At 38.5% G+C, this 19,620-nt stretch overlaps 2 protein-coding genes across 2 annotated transcripts in view; one reads left to right on the top strand and one right to left on the bottom strand.

Moving 5' to 3' along the window:
- kmt2bb (lysine (K)-specific methyltransferase 2Bb) overlaps positions 1 to 12,965 on the top strand; it is a 35,509-nt gene extending 22,544 nt beyond the window's left edge. The window contains exons 29-37 of the mRNA XM_084418300.1: positions 32 to 3,077; positions 3,164 to 3,256; positions 3,633 to 3,739; positions 3,868 to 4,005; positions 4,171 to 4,423; positions 6,225 to 6,332; positions 8,511 to 8,594; positions 9,114 to 9,243; positions 10,280 to 12,965. Of these exons, the coding sequence (XP_084274426.1) occupies positions 32 to 3,077; positions 3,164 to 3,256; positions 3,633 to 3,739; positions 3,868 to 4,005; positions 4,171 to 4,423; positions 6,225 to 6,332; positions 8,511 to 8,594; positions 9,114 to 9,243; positions 10,280 to 10,555 (4,235 nt within the window). The 3' untranslated portion in view covers positions 10,556 to 12,965. The remainder of the gene's footprint in view (positions 1 to 31; positions 3,078 to 3,163; positions 3,257 to 3,632; positions 3,740 to 3,867; positions 4,006 to 4,170; positions 4,424 to 6,224; positions 6,333 to 8,510; positions 8,595 to 9,113; positions 9,244 to 10,279) is intronic.
- Positions 12,966 to 15,079: 2,114 nt separating this feature from the next.
- Positions 15,080 to 19,048, bottom strand: igflr1 (IGF-like family receptor 1). Its single transcript, XM_084419188.1, has 7 exons — positions 18,894 to 19,048; positions 18,424 to 18,607; positions 18,123 to 18,180; positions 17,834 to 17,999; positions 17,067 to 17,159; positions 16,454 to 16,582; positions 15,080 to 15,939 (listed from the first exon to the last, which is right to left on the bottom strand). Exons 1-7 carry the CDS (start codon positions 18,982 to 18,984, stop codon positions 15,617 to 15,619), a joined length of 1,044 nt encoding a protein of 347 aa, XP_084275314.1. The 5' UTR covers positions 18,985 to 19,048; the 3' UTR covers positions 15,080 to 15,616.
- Positions 19,049 to 19,620: the final 572 nt, after the last annotated feature.

Here is a 19,620-nt window from a genome sequence, read left to right as displayed (position 1 = left end):
TTTTTTTCTTTTTTCTTTATTTTTTTATCAGGAGCTGCCCCATCCAAACCTCACCACATCCTGACTATCAGTGATTTGGATGACACTCGAAGGCCACGACGGCATAGCCCACACACCCAGAATAGCGGTACCCGCAGTCACATGACCTCCCCTACTCTTGGATCCCATGCAGGCCCAATTGCATCTAGAGCAGGTGGTTCCCACCACCTTAAAACCTCCCAGCCTACCTCCCCAGTTTTCCCCCTTGGTGCTACTGAAAACCTGCTGACCTCTTCCTCAGCTCGGCCTGTCGGTCGAAGTGCTTCCTCAGTCCGGGGTTCTGGAATATTGACGCCCCATTCTACCTCAGGACTATTTTCACAGTCCACAAGGCAAGTTGGCATTGGCAGCACCCCTTGCACCAACCGATCCCTTACATCTCCCACCCATTTCTCTACAAGACCACGGCCTTTTGATTTTAATCAGATAGACTCTGTAGAACTTCCACACAATTTTATAGCATCACCACAGGAGCATCCAGCAGAAAATGGTGCCTTGCCATTAGGTGACCCTTTGGGTACACAAAAAGGTAATCATCTAGACAGTGAGAGAGATTTCCCTTACACATCCTTCCACTTAGAGGCAGACCTGAGTGAGGCACCTGAGCTGAGGACCGAGCTTGAAATTGAAGAAACAGTGCTGAATGAAGGTGTAGCTATGAACTGCAGTGCACAAATTGTAGTTGAAGGTGAAGACAACCAGGAGGACTTCTGGGAGCCAAATGAAGAGAAGTCCAAAATGTCTACGCAGAGATTGTCTTGCACTGTTGATGCTTGTAGAGAAGACTGGGGTAATAGTTCTTCTGATGAGGACATGGAGAACTACTACAACTTTACTCGCACAGTGGTTACTTGCAAGGCTCAAAGGGATGCCTCTCAGACACCTACATCTCCATCTTTGAGGCATATTTCCCAACTTGATGGTGTGGATGATGGGGCAGAGAGTGATACAAGTGTGGCTAACAATGACCAGGGTGTTAAGTTGTCAAATCAAGGCCAAAAGTCACACAAATCACTCAACTCTGTACCTCATGAACAGACAGCTAGCAATGGGCTGTGTTTGACTTTTCCAAGCCCTGTATCTGATATTTCGTCCATTAGTTGTCGGTTAGAACCAGTGTCCAACTCCGAGGCTGCTGCTGGTCAAAATTCCTTTGGTCTAACCCAAGCATTGCAGTCAAACCTAGGGGTGGTTGTACACACACAAGACCCTATGACTAATTTTGTTGAAGCAAAGTCTTTAAACCCCTCGATTTCCACATATGTTAATGAATTCCAATCCCCTCATTTAATTGTTGAGCCAGAGATGCCTTTAATTCTTGAGAGATGTGATCCTCTTTCACCCAATGCACATTTCACAGAGCTTGTCCCAGTCCAGGATTCTCTTGGTGACCCACAAGAATCTAAAGAATTGTACTTGGATCCTAGTAGTGGCCACTTTGTTTCCTCTATGGATGACCCTACAGTTTATCCAAACAACCACTTGCAAGAAGTTTCTCCTGACTTGAGCCAAGTTAATGGAATTCAAACTCCACTGCAACCAAATCCTGTTCCTTTCACAGAGTTGCCCAAATCTGCATCCACTTCTGAACCTTTATCCTCAGATTCCACTGTGCAACTTCCTTTTGCAACATTCCCAAATCAGGCACCTGCTGCAAATGTTTCCTTGTACCCTGTCCAAACTCCTGAGGGTAAGACTGTCTTGCCGCCCATGGAGAGTTTCAGAACCAAATTACACCCACCTGCTGAACCAAGGCATCCTGCCCCTTCAGTTCCTGGAGGTGCAATGCCATGTGTCCCCACAAATGTACCACAGAAACCAGAGTCAATGCTGTCTGTGCCGTCAGCCACTGGTGTACCCCTTGGGACTTATGGGCCAGTTTCTGGTACAGTGTCTGTCCCATTGCATCCCACTTACCCACAGTCTGTCGGCTCTACAGCAGTTGGTGTAGTCTCCTCATCCTCTTCCGTAACTTCACAACCATCAGTTCAGTGCCAAGCAATGCCTACTGCCATTCAGACAGCCTCTGCTCCAGGTGTCATCAATGGATACAACACCACGCCTATGCAAAGAGAAACTGCTCCAGGACGAACTATTTCCATAAATTTTTCAACCCCCAGATCAACAATTGAACCCCAACAACAGTTGGTTACTCAAGCATTACCAGGTCATGCTATTCTTACTGTAAAGGAAGTTGGTGGGCCTAATGTGGATCCCACACCACATGTTTTACTTGTTAACCGTCTTGGTCAAATTTTTGTCAAAAACCCAGAAAGCAACACCTTCCAGCTGCCGACTCCACACTCCCCTTCATTCAACTGCGTTACCCAAATCGCCAGCCTTTTGCAAAGCAATGCCTTGTCGGCAACACTTGCAGCAGCTGGAAACTTTCCCACAGTTGCGGGTGCCACCGTTCCAACCCAAATCCACCAAATTGTGACCCCATTGGTACAGACCTCCAATACCATTACCCAGCTACTTACCACCAGTAGTAACGGAGCAGCTTCACTACCAGCAGATGTTAAGAAACCACGTAGGAATGCCAAAGCTTCTGGAGATGGAGTGAAAAAAGCACGAAATAAGAAGGAGTCTTCCACACCTAGAAGGACAAAGTCTGCTAGCACATCTGGTCCCTCTACCAAACAATCTATGAGTCAAGTAACAACCTCCTTAGATACATCTAATCAAGCAGAGAGTGCTCAATCTATCATCAACCAAGCCATGGCTGGCTATTATGATCCCAACAAAACCGTTTCCCATGTTCTTACTCCCTCATCACCTCGTAACACTACCGTTGTTGGGCGAACTCAGAAAACAAGTTCAGTTGTTTTACCTGAAGGTATCCTTGTTGAACCAGAGACAAAGACTTCCCCACCAGCTACACCAGAAGCAGCACCTCGACCAAAGCAGGTTCGAATGAAAAGAGTGTCCTCTCTATCTGACCGGATTGCCACCAAGAAATCAAAATCAGACTTTCTGGACCTGGGCCGCCCTAGTGGATTGGAAGAACCATGCAAGTCAAACTCTGTATCAGCCAGGTAAATGTAATTTACTTATATTTAAGGATATTTTCTGTTATTTCAAACTCCGCAAGGAATATTCAGTTGACTATTTTCCACTGCAGGTATGGAGTTCGCATTAAAACCCCAACCGTCAAGGGAATTCTAGACTTGGACAAGCTGAATGAAGAGCGAAGTAGTGACTCTGAGAGTGCAAGGTAAGCCGTTGAATGGAAATTGAATTTGTATTGCCCGTTTTTTTGCAATTTTTAAAACAAATATGAAAAGTGTTTTTGTTCAATATCACCAGGACCTACCCTTAATTTTGCTTTTCAAACACTAAATGCATTGCATACAGTACATTACATCGCATGTCTGTTTAAAAATTCAAAGCAAGAATACTAAATACTTTCATAGTAATAATAACAAATACCACAGTATTTATTTAATGTGGGTAGTTTGTTCCACTATTTCCACTAATTTATGTAATTCGATTGAGTGGTGACTATATTATTGCAATGGAAAGAATATGTCAGACACTAAAATGGCCTGACTAATCCATTAATATTTGACCTATCATTGATTTGATTTTAGGCCTGGGCCTTGGGATCGCCTTTCATTGCCTCGAGGTGGAGACAGCAACAAGCCAGCAACTTGGGATCCTGCTAACCGTAGTGCATCTGACTGGAACAAATACTCAGGTATATTTTAATGTAATTTAAATGTAATCTTTTTTTGTTGTTGTTCTATTTTATTTAATTTTGCTCACTTTAAGGTCTTTCAATGGATCAAAGAATGAGATGTTAAAAGATATATTCTTTCTTTTTAGGGATGCTGTCCTGCTCAGATGATGAGATGCCTCCCTCAGACGGTGAAGAGAATATTCCTCCCAGCCGAGACCATCCCCACCTACGCTTTGAGATCGCTAGTGAAGACGGCTTCAGTGTAGAAGCAGACAGCATTGAGGGTAGGAGGTCAAGGCTAATCTAAAGGCTATAATCTAAAGGCTAATTCACACTGCACTGACCAACACTGTAATCAGATTGCAGTACTTCACTTATAAACATATATTAGTTTATAGAAAACCAATAAATTTTTTTTTTTTTTTTTTTTTTTTCGAAATTCCCAACAGTGGCTTGGACCACTGTTATTGAGGGGGTCCAGGAAGCCCGTGCTGTTGCTGGACTGAGGCAACTCACTTTTTCGGGGTTGAGCGGTGCTCGTATGATGGGAATGCTTCAAGATGCTGTAGTATACCTGGTGGAACAGCTCCAGGGGGCCAAATGCTGCCAGCGCCACACTTTCCGCTTCCACAAGCAGGCCAGTCAGGAGGAAGATCTGCCAGTTAACCCAAGTGGCTGTGCCCGCTCTGAAGTCTACTTAAGGTAAATTCACTGGTTAAGCATTCAATGCTTAACTTGTCTGCCACAATAATATAGTACTGTTACTACTTAATATTGATAATAATTTATTATTATTATTGTTGTTATTATTATTATTATTATTATTATTATTTAAGCGTCTTTCCCAGCAGATTGATATTTGGTTATTTACAGTTTGTTTAATTAACTTGTCAGCCGCAATACTATAGTAGTACTACCACTACTTAATAATAATTATAATAATAATTTAAAATTCTTTTATATATATATATATAATTTATTTTTTATACAAAACTATTTATTGACTTCTGAAGACACTTTTTGTTTACTAAATGTTTGATTTGTATGCCACAATAATATACTACTACTAATAATAATATACTACTACTTCTGTGTTACTACTATTATTATTATTATTATTATTATTATTTTAATTTAAGGGCTTTTCCCAGCAAATTGATATGTGAATATTTGCTGTTAATTTGATTAATTATTGACCTTAATGTGTAATTATCTCAGTTGTGTTTTATAATCGATTGACAGTCCTAGTTCACAAACTACAATCCAGTTACTGGGATGAACATTGTGCCTTAAGGCGAGACACTACAGGTGAATAGGGTAAAATTTTAAAATAATAGATATCACCATGAAATTTTCTCAGTTGATTAATTACACAAGTATATAAAAAAAAATGTATTACAAGTTTTAGAAATTTGTATGTTTAATTATGCAAATTAGGCATTATCTCATTAAATATGCACAATTTTGCATATATTTTCGGTAGATGGATCTGAACATATGATAAAGCCAGGTGCAACATTCTTTTTTCATTTTGTTTACACACAAGATGAAAAAAAAATTCAGAGGGATTTCAGGATATATGCTTTCATTACCTAGGGAATCAAACTATACTGTCCATAGCCTTACATTTTTTTTTGCCATATTTGTTTGATTAAAGTGTCACATAAATCAGGGCAGGAATGATTTATTAACAAATCCCTCTGAAAATATCTTCAGAATACTGCTAAGTGTATAACTGGAAAGTTTGGTGTACATAGGTGCTACATAGCCTGAGATGTTTATACTGGAGAATGACAAAAAAAATTATTTTGAGAAAATGGCAGTTAAAGATTGAATCGCTCTAAATGACATTTCGTCATTAGCTTTAAATCCCCCATTGGACATTCATGATTGGTTACTGATAGAAAGGAAATGCCCATATTTGGGTTACATAGTGTTGTGCAGGAGACTCAGAGCTTTACAAAGATACCGGTTATGACAGACTTCAGTAAACAGACTGAAGAAGACTGTCGCTTTGGAATGCCAACTTCTTGGTAAATTCGGGAGAAACTTACTGCCACAAGTAAACAAAATGTAATAAAATAAACATCTTAATGTATGTTTTCAATGTTTTCTTTATAGCAGCTTGAAAGAACACATATTGAAGGAGTAAACTAGCCCAAAATCTCAAAACTGACCACTGCATGAAAAATGGATGTTTTTGCCTGCCGTGTCTCGCCTTAAATAAGGAACTTTAGAGTGCGTCACTGTAAGGGGTCTGTCCCTGTATCATTAGCTTTTATAAAAGGCATTTGCTAAATGACTAATACCTAGCAACAAGGGAGTAGGTGTTTTGCTTCTTGGTTATCTTAGCAATGTAGGGAGGGGGTTTAGACATACATTTGTCTTAGAGAGTAACAAGTGATGTTATCTAGAAGCCATAGTTCCGTGACTTAATATGTGCGTGCCTAAAAAGGGATCTTTTCTGGTTGAAACTGCTCACACCCACTTGTCTGTTTCACAGGAAGTCTACCTTTGATATGTTTAACTTCCTGGCGTCACAGCACAGACAGCTTCCTGACACCGACCTGTATGATGAGGAAGAAGATGAGGTTCTTCTCAAATCCACCAGGTCAAATAAGAGTTAGAATTTTACTGAATGAAAGTTTTGTTTCTTGATATGACACAAAAGCACGTAAAAGTTACGAGAAAAACCTGATAGAGGTTCACAGTAAAACATCTATATTGTTTCAGAACTACTACACTATATGCATGATGTATACGTTGCTGTTTTTTAATTGTATTTTTATAAATAGTATTTTTAAAGTGCCCCTATAATACTATTTTAAAGATTCCTAATTTAGTTTTAGAGGTCTCCTACAATAGGTTTACATGCATTCAAGGTCAAAAACACTTTAATGTTCTCATATACACTGCATCGACTCTTTTCAAAGGGTGTCTTAAACTGTTCGATAAAGGATCTGGGCCCGTATTCATAAAGAATCTTAATGCAAAGAGTAGCTCCTAGTGACAAAATTCTAAGAAAATTCTTAGAAATGTGGGCGTTTACTCTTAAAATTAAAGAAAAACTCCTAGTAAAGAAAAAAGTAATTCAGAAAGCATCTTAACCCTTAAAAGAGGTCTTAAGGTCAAAATTGTTAGGAGCACGGACGAGGACTTTTAAGAGGCTTAAGAGTTTCTTTAGCAGAGGAGAAAATGGCAGAAAGACGAAGAGGGAGAAGAAATGTGTTGCAGACAATGGATGACAGTGAGTTAATAAGACGCTATAGATTAGATCGTGCAGGGATCATGTTTGTGACTGATCTTTTTAGAGACACGCTAATATCTCCGACACAGCGCAGAAATGCCATAGCGCCAGAAATGAAAGTAATCACTACATTACGATATTTGGCAACTGGGAAAATTCCATGTTTGATACATTAAAACCAACATTCAAACCACCGCTTAAATAGACATGCCAGCAATCAGTGTAACTGGAAAGAGTGGAACAATTTTTATCATTCTAAGCAATCAAATAATACCTTATAGGAAATCAACAGCATGGTAAATAAAAAAAGGATTTATATACACATATATCATGTGTGTGTGTGTGTGTGTGAGAGAACGATCAAATAGGAAAACTTACGCATGTAAGTTCAAAGTGAAGGCTTAGAATAGACCCTATACTTAAAATCACTTTTTTTTTTTCTTCTTGGACAACCAACCAATCACAGTCTTCAAAAGATTGTGTCATACATAGCAACGGGGTCAACCCCGCCTCCTCACTAAGATAAAAGTTTTTGTATTTTCCTTACTCAGAGTTGCTCTCAGATCGGTCCCGAATCGCTCTTAAGCTAAGACTCCTACATAAAAGTTTTTAAGCTAAATTAAGAGTTTTCTGAGAGGATTCTTAGAATCTTTATGAATACGGGCCCAGGTCTCCCTAAACCCCTCCTTTCCGAGAGTCTACTCTGCTCTGATTGGTCAATGACCCAGTCTGTTGTGATTGGTCTACTCTGCTCTGATTGGTCAGATAGCTAGTCTGTAGTGATTGGTCTACTTTGCTCTGATTGGTCAGATAGCTAGTCTGTAGTGATTGGTCTACTTTGCTCTGATTGGTCTGATGGCCCAGTCTTTCGTGATTGGTCGAATGCTTACAGCTCATCCCGGATGCGAAAACGGCCATTACCACAACTGAATTTCCAATCCAGATGCTTCCTCGGCGCATGATACACAGTAATACAAATAAAAAGTGGATTCGCTTTTTACAGTGCCAAAAACATGTCAACAACACGAACCAAACTAGTCCAGGCCTAAGCTACAACTACAGTGTTTAAGGGCGAGTCAAAGTAGATGCTGTTCACAGGCAGCCAATGAGGACCATATTATGTGAATTTGTTACAAACCTACGCAAGTTCATGCAGAAAAGATTTGAATTACTGACGACTCATTTCAGCTCTTTCTTTTGGGAGACAATAATGGCATTTGTCATACACTTCGATCTTTGAAACTTTGCAGACCTTTTATATTTCGAAACAGCTATAATACACACTGCATGAAAGGTAATATCTGAAAAAGCATAATAGGGGCACTTTAAAGTATTTCAATGGGGTCACCATGAGCACTAAAATATGAATGCTGATATTTTTGCTTTTGATGACTTGTTTTTTTGTCATGACAATGTGCCTTTCATATTCCTTTCCCCTTTTTTAATCTTTCGTCGCTGATTGTAATTCCTCTTTCTTGGCTAATTTTCTCAGTATTCATATTTTTGAGCGACATGACGAATAAAATCATTTGCACTTTACAGACGCGCAACAAGTTTGGAGCTTCCTATGGCAATGCGCTTTAGACATCTGGAGAGGACATCTAAGGAAGCGGTTGGTGTCTATAGGTGAGTTAAAAGTTTTAACCCAATTGAGGAACTGAGTCATAGTTTCAGTTCTGTTCTTTAACCGCTACGATTTGAGCTACGTCAGTAGAAAAGTTTAGTTTTGATCGAATCCACCAGTCGCAGGAAGGAGATGTTTAGGTTTTGCTCCCAGGTGATCTCCCAATAATAAACCTGTGAAAAAAACCCTGTTGACTTGGCATAAAGATGCAGTTCATTTTAAGAAATGCACGCCCTGGGATCTGCTAGAAATATTTGTCTTCCTTTTTATTCCTGTAATGACACATTCCAAAGTATGGGTTTAGTCTATTTGGTTTACAAACAGGAAATGTTTTATAGTCTTTGGAGTCTATTCTGCAACCCTTTGCCAGTATCTTCTTTTGCTCAGTTGTATTTGCAATGAATGAATTCAGTTTTGGATACTAAAATGTTCAATATTTTTCTTCCCGGTTCCTTGGTTGTGTTGCCAGTGTTTTCATTCAAAACAAGTCACATTCACTGTAACTGTTATTGCCGTCATAGGTCTGCGATTCACGGAAGAGGCCTTTTCTGCAAGCGAAACATCGAGGCAGGGGAGATGGTCATTGAGTATTCAGGCATTGTCATTCGTTCTGTTCTAACGGACAAACGTGAGAAGTATTACGATGGCAAGGTAAGTGGAAAAGTGCTGTGTTAAAATGTCATCTGTCATGCAGGTGTTGTGCAGTAGGTGGCGATATGCAGCTTTTAGTGGGTTTGTCAACCTCATTTCATTAATAGGAAATGTATCTCAAATGTGCATGTTGATGTGCGAGAACCAATGAGGTCTGTTCTAGCATGTCACGCACGTCTGAGCTTCCTTTTTAAGCATACTTGATGCGCACTTTTGTAACGAATTGCTCGAAAGTCGTTTATTTTTATATACCATCTGTATTTGAGATGTGCACCAAGCACTAGGAAAATACAAGTATCGGATTCGGACTCGGTATCGGCAGATACTAAATATTCACTGGATCGGATGGGGGGGGGGCACAAAAAACTTGATGGGAACATTCCTAGTATTTATTATTATTTTTGAACTCTCAGCCAATTACAACTAGGTTGATCAACAGAAATGCATTTTGGATATTCATATCTCTTTGTCTTTTCTCCTTTTTTCTGATTTGAATTTAAATATTAAAATATTTATGTAATTAAGACTTTGTAATGTAATTTTTTTTTCATGCGTTTGTCATACTGCCTTTAATTTTTTTTTCACCTGATTTATATGATTTTAAATACAGTAAGAACATTAATATTGTGAAATATTATTACATTTTTAAACTTTTCTATTTGAATGTATTTTAACACGCAATTTATTCCTGTGATGCAAAGCTGAAGTTTCAGCATCATTACTCCAGTCTTCAGTGTCACATGATCCTTCAGAAATCATTCTAATATGACGATTTTCTGCTCAAGAAACATTTCTTATTATTATCAATATTGAAAACAGTTGTGCTGCTTAAAACTTTTGTAGAAACCATGATAGATGTCTTATTCCTTTATTGATGAATAGAAACAGCATTCTTTTAAACTAAATTAAATTAATATATTTGTTAATATGTCTTATTTATGTTTAGATCATCTATACATAAATACGATCACCCTGTACTAGATTTGGGTCATATTATCAGTCTAATACCACTTCTTTCCTCTGCTCTTCCTACCAGGGCATTGGATGCTACATGTTCCGCATTGACGACTTTGACGTTGTAGATGCCACGATGCACGGCAATGCAGCACGGTTCATCAACCACTCCTGTGAACCAAACTGCTACTCTCGAGTCATCAACGTGGAAGGTCAGAAGCACATTGTCATTTTCGCCTTGCGGAAGATCTACCGTGGAGAAGAACTGACCTACGACTACAAGTTCCCCATTGAAGATGCCAGCAACAAGCTCGGCTGTAACTGTGGTGCCAAGCGCTGTCGACGCTTCTTAAACTGAGGAAGAGTGATGGAAAGTTGCAGTGCCACTGCACGACAATGGAGCTAGACGGGTAAAAACACTGGGCCGAGGCTTGACGGGTAAAGGGGGTCCAAGCAGAGGGTTTCAAAGCTTAACAGCCACCTCTTCAATTTGAAAGTCCTTCTTTTGAAAGGACCACTAACTTTTAAACAGCTGTTGTGGAGCCATTCATGTCCTTGAATCGTGATTCCTGCCGACCCTTAGACATTCAGTCCATTAGAGCAGATGACGCATGATTGATGATGTGTGGAAACGTGATCATGGCCTTTCAAGAACATTTTCCACTGTGCTGCATCCTTTGTGGTTCACTAAATGTTTTTTCTGAATATTACTGGTTTGGAAAAGAGTCTCGGTCTCAGTCATAGCAATTTTTTTTTTAACCAGTTCATAAGCAGCAAAGTAAAACAAAGAAGCGGCACAAAGGTTGAACTTTAGCCAGAGTCGTTATATATTTTGCAGCAAAATTGTGACTACTTTTAAATTATTCCTGTAGGCTTTTTTTATGCTTTTTAAAAGCTGAATAGAAATGGCCGCTGCCAAGATTTAACTGACTTTTAAATCGCAACCCTCCTCCCATTTTTCTTTTTCTTCTTCGAGCCGACCTTAAATTGCTGGATTCTCAAGATCTGAACAGAAGTTTTCAGTGCGGACCACGTAGTTTGTGAAAGCTTAGCGGCAGTGAAGATACTCTGTAAAAACATGCATATTACTAATCAAATGATGTGAACGTATTAATTCTGATCTGTATCTATCGACTTTATTTTAGATCACACTTTTGTGTTTAACTGAGAAAGACTCACACACTGCTCAGGACAACATTGTGAACCCCTCAGTATAACCCCATGGATCCACTCCTTGTGCATGGCAGTCGGTAACGGACACGTTCTGTTGAAGCATCTAGTTGTCTTTTTGTCAGACTTTTTGCTTGAAAACCCCTATAAGGCTTTTATTTTTAACCTTTTCATTTCAATAATTTATTTTTAGTTTTCATTGCATTTTTATAGTCATGTCTACTCTAAACACTTTCTGTTCACCAAAAACTGTATAGGTGGTTTTTAAACTTGACCTCCATGGTGCTAAAATCAAAAAGTCCAAAAGGGGAAACGATTTACTTCCTCTGTTTCATCTCTTGTTAGATTACTAATGCAAGCTGTAATGCTGCAACGATACTAAAATAGCAAAGTAAAACGAGTCATGCTTTCTAACAATGTGCCCATATATGTCTATGATGTGTTCTGACCCCATTCCGAATACTCGAAGAGCAACGTTTTAGCATGTTTGTGCTTTTTATACCTCTTGAGAGCCTTGTGTCGAAACAAAATCATGCCTGGAGAGCGTAGAAGTATATTCGTGTTTCTTTTCATCGTGTTAGTAGAGGACACTACTTTAAACTAATTGTGACTAACCGCATCCTCATTGCGTCACAGCTTTTAAAGGTGTGATGGCGTCGTGGATTGTTCCTGCAATAAAATCTTTTTTGCCACAATTGCACATACAATTGGAGCTCTACATTTACTGCTTAAAGTGTCCTATAGATGTAGGACCGCAAAGGCGATGTATACTGGTGACTTACAGAATCTATATATATTTATAGAAGAGTTATTGAAAGTTTTTCAGCAGATGGTGGCACTCGGCACCTTAATTTTCCTTGAAAGATTTGGAGTTGGTTATCTTCTTCGTGTAGGAAAAAAATCAAGCTGATGCCATCGTTCATCGAAGCGTATAAAAGATTGTTCGGACTTTAGAAGCGTTCTATTTATTCCTGTTTGTCTTTATGGGAGTTTATACCCATAGGTCTGTGCTTTTTGTATCTGACCATGGTCTTATCAGAGTTTTCTTCAGGGTTTTTTTTTTTCTTCTTCTTCTTTTAAACCTTTTCAACATTTTCTTTCCTTTTTTTAACTTGGAACATTGAGGAGGAGTTCTTGCAACGTGGCCTTTTTTAATGAGGTGATGTTTTGAGCCAGCTGATTGTTTTATGTCTTAGTTTGCTTTTATTTAACCTCCTAAACAGCAGTTTTCTCTTCCCCCTAAATCACGCTATCGTCTCCTGCTTTTTCTTTGTTTCGTGTGTTTCGGTTGGAGTGGGCGTCTCCATCGAGAACCTGACATTTAGCAGATCTCAGATTTGAATCAAACCACCCCAGACTTGCAAGGATTCTACCTCAAGCTGTTCAGACAACGTCAAGTAATACTAATGCAAAACTAGATTTGCTTGGTCTGTTCTGTCATGCAGAGTTGGCTCGTGTGCAATGAAGGATGCGAAGCACTAGTCAGGACCTCCTGTGATGATGCGTTTCCCAGAGCTTCTTGGGAAAAGAAAAATCTGTCTGTTCCTGTGTAGGTTATTTTAAAAAACAACAGCAACAACGTTGTGTTGAAAGACTTAAAAAAAAAAAAAAAAAAAAAAAAAAAAAAAGTGTCTTTGCTACCTTGTACAAATGACCCCTAAGTTTGTAAATAGTTGTATACATATTTCTAAACCTGTTTAATTTTTCTATGCACTTTTTTATTTATAATGTTTTTGCTTAATAAAGATGTACAATGTTTGAACAAAGGTCAAGGTTTATTGTGGTCTTTGAGATGAACAGACAAAAAGCATCAATTGTGCACCACTAATAACCAAAGATATTGCTTATGGCCAAATCCTGATTTTTATAAGAAGGAAAACTTTCTTTGTTCCTAGATGCTTCCATTTTTTCCTGCACACACATTTCTTCGTTCCTACACACATCTGTTACCCATTACATTTGTTTTCAGTTCAAACAACTCTGGAGGTTCACATCGTGTGCGTCTCTGAATCACTGTGTGCTTTAAAGGGATAGTTCACCCAAAAAAGAAAATTCTGTCATCATTTACTCACCCTCAAGTTGTTCCAAACCTGTATGAGTTTCTTTGTTCTGCTGAACACAAAGGAAGATATTTGGAAGAACGTTTGTAATCAACAGATCTCGGTCCCCATTGACTTCCATAGTAGGAAAAAAAAATACTATGGTAGTCAATGGGGACCGAGATCTGTTTGGTTACAAACATTCTTCCAAATATATTCCTTTGTGTTCAGCAGAACAAAGAAACTCATACAGGTTTGGAACAACTTGAGGGTGAGTAAATGATGACAGAATTTTCATTTTTGGGTGAACTATCCCTTTAACAACTTGTCATCGAATACTGGAGCTAAGTAAATATAACGCAATTCTCATGATATTTTATTGAATTTTTTTTACACCAAAGTGTAAAATATACAGAGGACATATTTGAATCTTTTTTTACTCCTAAAAGGTTTATAATAGTCCCTTGGCTTAGAGTACAAATACATACCTGAAGGTACTACTGTTAAAGTAAAACTACTGTTTGTGGTAAAAATAAAAGGTACAATGATGTCATTTTAAAGGGGTCCAATAATGCCCTTTTCACAAGATGTAAAATAAGTATCTGATGTCCCCAGAGTGTGTATGTGAAGTTTTAGCAAAAAATCTATAGCATGTTAAAATGTTCACTTTTGGGGGTGAGCAAAAACGCTCTGTTTTCGTGTGTGTCCCTTTAAATGCAAATGAGCTGCTGCTCCCGCACAGTGGGAGGAGCTTCAACAGCTTGTGTGTGTGTGTGTGTGTGTGTGTGTGTGTGTGTGTGTGTGTGTGTGTGTGTGTTAGTGATGTAGTACTCGAGTCCGGTCTCGGACTCGAGTCCGGTCTCGAGACCGATTTCTGCTTTCTCGGACTCGACTCGGACTTGTTCTTACAAAGACTCGGTCTTGACTCGGACTCGACCCTTCAAAGACTCGGTCTTGACTCGGACTCGGCATAGGCGGTCTCGTCCCATCACTAGTCCACTGACTAGAATACATACCACTAGAAAATTTTTATTGACTGTTCGCAAAGACCCGCCCCCTTAGTTACTGTCGCTATGTCCGACAAGCCGTTCTCACGCCACACCATGTTCTCACGCAGTGAAAAATACATCGCGGAGCAGAGAGGAGACTGACAACACGCTGACAGACAGGACAGAACAGGTTATTTTTCGGTTACTTTTGATATTGAACATATTAAACAAAGTCTCGCCTTTCAAATTTGGTCATTTTTTAAAAGAAATTTAAACAATAAATACCGTTTTGTGGCTCTTAAATGTGCCGTGACAGATCGCTGTAGAGCATCAGTTAAAGCTGCTCGTGAACCGATCTTCTAATTAATTTATAGCCTCAAATAAACATGAACAAACATAAGCAATGTTGTTTTAACCACGGCGTCAGTACACTCCCGTGTTTCAAGTTCAAATCCTCCCATGTTAACCAACGGACTCGGTCTCGACCCTTCAAAGACTCGGTCTTGACTCGGACTCGACTGAATTTGAAAACCAACGGACTCGGTCTCGACTCGGACTCGACCCTTCAAAGACTCGGTCTTGACTCGGACTCGGCATAGGCGGTCTCGTCCCCATCACTAGTGTGTGTGTGTGTGTGTGTGTGTGTGTGTGTTAGCAGCTCCAATTACCTCACACAGACACCACTGAAAATTTCAAAAACTTTTAGCCTTTTATGTTCAAACCGGAGTCGGACCATAATGAAGAGACTCAAGAAGTGACAACATGTAGAATGCAACAGGACATTTCTGAATGTTTAGTTGATGAATTTATGTAGCTGATGTGGAGTTAACTTTCTTCTAGTCATTGATTTAGCATATTCTGTCATGATTATCTATAATGGGGGGCAAGGTTTATGTCAATTTTAGGGTTAGTGATGTCACTAACCCGTAAAGAATCTCATTGTAGTCCCTACCAGCCGTTTGTTGTAGTCCTTAAAAAGCTATTTCTATCAAATAAAGTATCTCCCTTTGATTTGAACTTCGAGCATTGTAGCTTTGCAGGTGTTGTTTATGCTCAAACGGCAACATTACACACTAACTAAAGTTGAAAAAGTGAAATCATAATCAACCACCCCTTTAAGGGTACTGCCCCAGTGACAAGCTGTTGTAGGCTCCCCCTAAAAGTAAAAATACTATATAGAGAAGTTTAATACTGCGTTGTTTTCTTACAAAACCACGTTAGTTATTCTTCAACACCAGCAGGGAGCTTTGCCAAAATCTCCACGGCATCGTTGCGACCGATAGCGGTTAACAGCTCAGCAAGGTGGCCGACGGTCCATTCTGGGTTCTTGGTGACGACACCCTCCAAAACGGCGACGAAGGGACTTTTGTGGTCCTTCATGGAATATGCATAATTGATCCAGGCAAAGGAAAAAGAGCACTGGGCGGCAAGGTGACGTGTGTTTTTAGCGCCAGAGATGTCCGGGTCTAAAACCAGCACAAGCTCCTCCAGAACATCCAGGTTGTTCAGCACAGTTTTCAAAGGCGCACCCTGGATCTCAGGAGCTATGAATATAAATGAAATTAGGGGTTAAACTTCATTTCGATAGTCCACTGCTAGTGACTTTGCAACTACATGTCAACTAACACATTAATTTACCATTATTAGGTTAGAGTAATAACTTACTATAGTAATAAACAGTAAATTAAGCATAATTACAAGTAACTAATCTAAACCAAACCCTAACCATAACTCTATATTACGGTACTTACTACTAGAGTAAGTACAATGTAACTACGTCACCTTAAAATAAAGTGTTACCGAATAAGTTGGCATGTATTTGCAAAGTAAAATATTAAGCAGACAGTCTACTAATACTCTAATGACTGCTAGTTAACACGTAAATGCAAAGTTACTTATAGTTAGTAGATTGTGGACTACTGAAATAAAGTGTTACCGAATGAGATGTTTATGGAAAATCACCACCTTCTCCCTAGGAAATTTACTGTAAACACACCTGAAAGGAGTGGTTTCATCTAGGGTCAAATGAAACTAGTTTTTTTTTTTTCATATACCCACCTAACAGATACGCCGATCCAGTCAAGTGATCGTTATTATCGATTATGTTGTATGAGATGGACTGTTCGTATCCCTTGATGCCCTTTTTGGACAGGCTTGGACAGGCTGATCCTTTACGTTTTTGAAATTCTGTGAAACAAAAGAAATTCCTGTTATTCCCTTTCTTTAATCTTGTGAAATACATATTGCTTCATAGTAGCACTCAAGCCTTTGTGATGTAGCAATTGCAATAACGTAATACTAAAAAGGTAACAGTTAAAAGTGTGTCATTTCTGTACTGCCACTGTAATCACCAAATGGGTTTACAAAATAAATGATGATTGTTTCATACAAGTTTACAAAACACACACCCATATTACATTCCAAAAACAATAAAAAAAATAAAAAAAAATCCTGCCAAAAACAAACAAAGCCTAGCGGATGTTTTGAGAGAACACACTTCTCGGGGGAATCAATTGATGAATGGCTTTGTCTCTGCATGTCAGCATCTAAAACTAACTATTAAACTATTTCAATATATACTGTATATTGGATCAGCCTCAATCAGACATGACAGGAAACATAAAAATTTATCTTACAGGATATCCTTCAAATATTTCTTCCTGCGACTGACCTTCATTCAAATGTTTTGTCCTCCTCCTCTTGATTACCAAGAACAGACATACCAGAATGAGAGTGGATAAAATCCCTAAACATACATAGATCCCTGCAAAGAAAAACATCAAATTTACTTTTGTTTTACATTGAATCCAGCACATTCTATTTTTCTTTCTCTCATGTTGTGTGTTTGTATTGAAAAGGCTACATTTTAACATGTACTATAGAGAAACAGATCAACACCAAGCACTGAATACTGATACTGTAAATATGTATTCTACTGTTCAAAAGTTTGGGGTCAGTAAGTATTATTATTATAATTTTTTTTAAAGAAATGAATACTTTAATTCAGTGACCATTCACTCAAGTGATCAAAAGTGACAGCAAAGAGTTTTTCGTTGTTACAAAAAAGTTCCATTTCAAATAAATGCTGTTCTTTAGAACTTTCTATTCATTAAATAATCCTGAAATATATATATATTTTTATCAGGGATTCCACAAAAATATCAAGCAGCCCATCTGTTTTCAACATTAATTAGAAATATTTCTTGAGCTCCAAAGCAGCATTTTAGAATTCCGCAAGGATCATGTGACTGAAGACTGGAGTGAAAATTCAGTATTTTGATCAAATAAATGCAGCCTTGGTGTAGCCTACTGGAAGATATTTCTTTCAAAAACATTTAGAAAAATATTACAGACCCCAAATTTTCAACAGTAGCCTAGTATATGTATGGTAAACTGTTGCAGAGATAAAGATAAAAACACTGAAATGCAAATCAATACCTGTCACATTTATGACATGAGGGGTGGTTTGAGACTGATGGGTGATGCTTGAGCTGCCAACAGAGGCAGCTGCAGCATCAGTAGTAGTAGTAGTAGTAGTAGTAGTAGTGGTAGTGGTAGTAGCAGTAGTAGTAGTAGTAGGCCTAGTATTAGTCCTACTCACAGTCTAAAAAAAAAAAAAAGTTTACACTGAAAATGGCGTATCAAGCTTTTACTAAAGCTCAGCTTTAGATTAGAGAGCACTGTTGGACAAAGGGAGAGCCAACTCGAAGATAAGTTACAATCTTACTGTTATCACTGTGGTCTGCAACGGCTGATGGATGCATTTTCCATCAAAAACCTGCTCCCTGCAAAAAAGACCAGGAACATCCAATAATATCAATAATTATAGAATAAAATAGACAAGCAGATTTAAAGCTCCGTTATAATGAACTATTTATATAAATTAACTTTAATTAAACTTTCGTTAAGATTAGGTTATATAGGCTAAAGTCATGTTTGTAGCCTACTAGTTTTGAGTCAAAACTAGCCTAGTAGGCTACAAACATAATAAATGTAAAAATAAAAATAAAAATCCAAGTAAAACGTACCCTTGCTTACAGCAGATGGTGTCAGATGTTGTGTTGCATGCAATAAACGTCGTTAAGCACGAGGAACATGTTTGGCATTTAACGTGAGATCCGTTGTTATATGTTCCATTTTTGCATGGTTTGTGAGGTGGCTGGATTTGATCTTGCTCGTCGGACCAGCCGCAGTTTTCAGTAAATTCGAAACCTGCCGGCAAAACATTTACTTTTTGGTTTCATTGGTTTTCAAAAGTTTAAAACGATTAAATGCGCGCATTTTCTTCGGTCCCAAATGACATTTACATAAGCCTACGATGTCTAACATATCCACTTTATTATGTTTAGGCTACAACACGAAAAATGACTGCGCTAGAGTCGAAAATATTTGCTTTAGGCAACATTACTTTGACTAACCTCGCCACGAAATTATAATCATTCGTTTACATGTAAATGGACTAAGAGATGATTAACCGAACACTGAATTTGAGACTTACCTGCTTCGATTTTATATTTAGACTCGCATGGCTGACATTTATGCGGAGCACGATTCCAGAATTCCCCATCTAAACACCTTTCTGAAGCCATTGACGCTGCTGATGTTGTATGAACGTTTCCTTGACTGCACTAAACTGAAATTCTGACTGTCTGAAGATAACCAGCAGAGGGGAGGAGGAGGAGGGAGGGTGGGTTGTGAACTTTTAAACAAAGGCAACACAGCCTACTTAAACCATAATCCAAAATTGCATAACCAATTCAGACACGGTGTTAGGCTACTCTAAGAGAAAAGCACGTAGCCTAGTCAGAGGTGTCAAAAGTATTAACATTCATTACTCAGGTAGAAGTATAGATAGCCTACTAGGGTTTAAAAAGACTTCTGTAGAAGTTGAAGTATCAACTCAAGCTTTTTACTCAAGTTAAAGTATAAAAGTACTTGTTTCAAAACTACTTAAAGTATAAAAGTAAAAGTAATGTAAGGAAAAAAATGCTCTCTCTCTCTCTCTAGCTACACATTAAATTACTCACTCAATCGGTCATGCTTATTCCATTTGTTTTGTTCCTCATTTGTTCTCTGCCAACTTTAAAATACCTTTTTTTTTTCCTTGCAGTGGGAACAGAGCTACACTGACAGCCTGCAATGAAGAATGAACAGAATGAAATGAAGACAAGCCCAAAGAGGTATCTATCTATCTATCTATCTATCTATCTATCTATCTATCTATC

The sequence above is a fragment of the Rutilus rutilus genome (assembly GCF_951802725.1).
Source record: "Rutilus rutilus genome assembly, chromosome: 9".
NCBI lineage: Eukaryota > Metazoa > Chordata > Actinopteri > Cypriniformes > Leuciscidae > Rutilus > Rutilus rutilus.
This window is presented reverse-complemented; position numbering and strand designations above follow the sequence as displayed.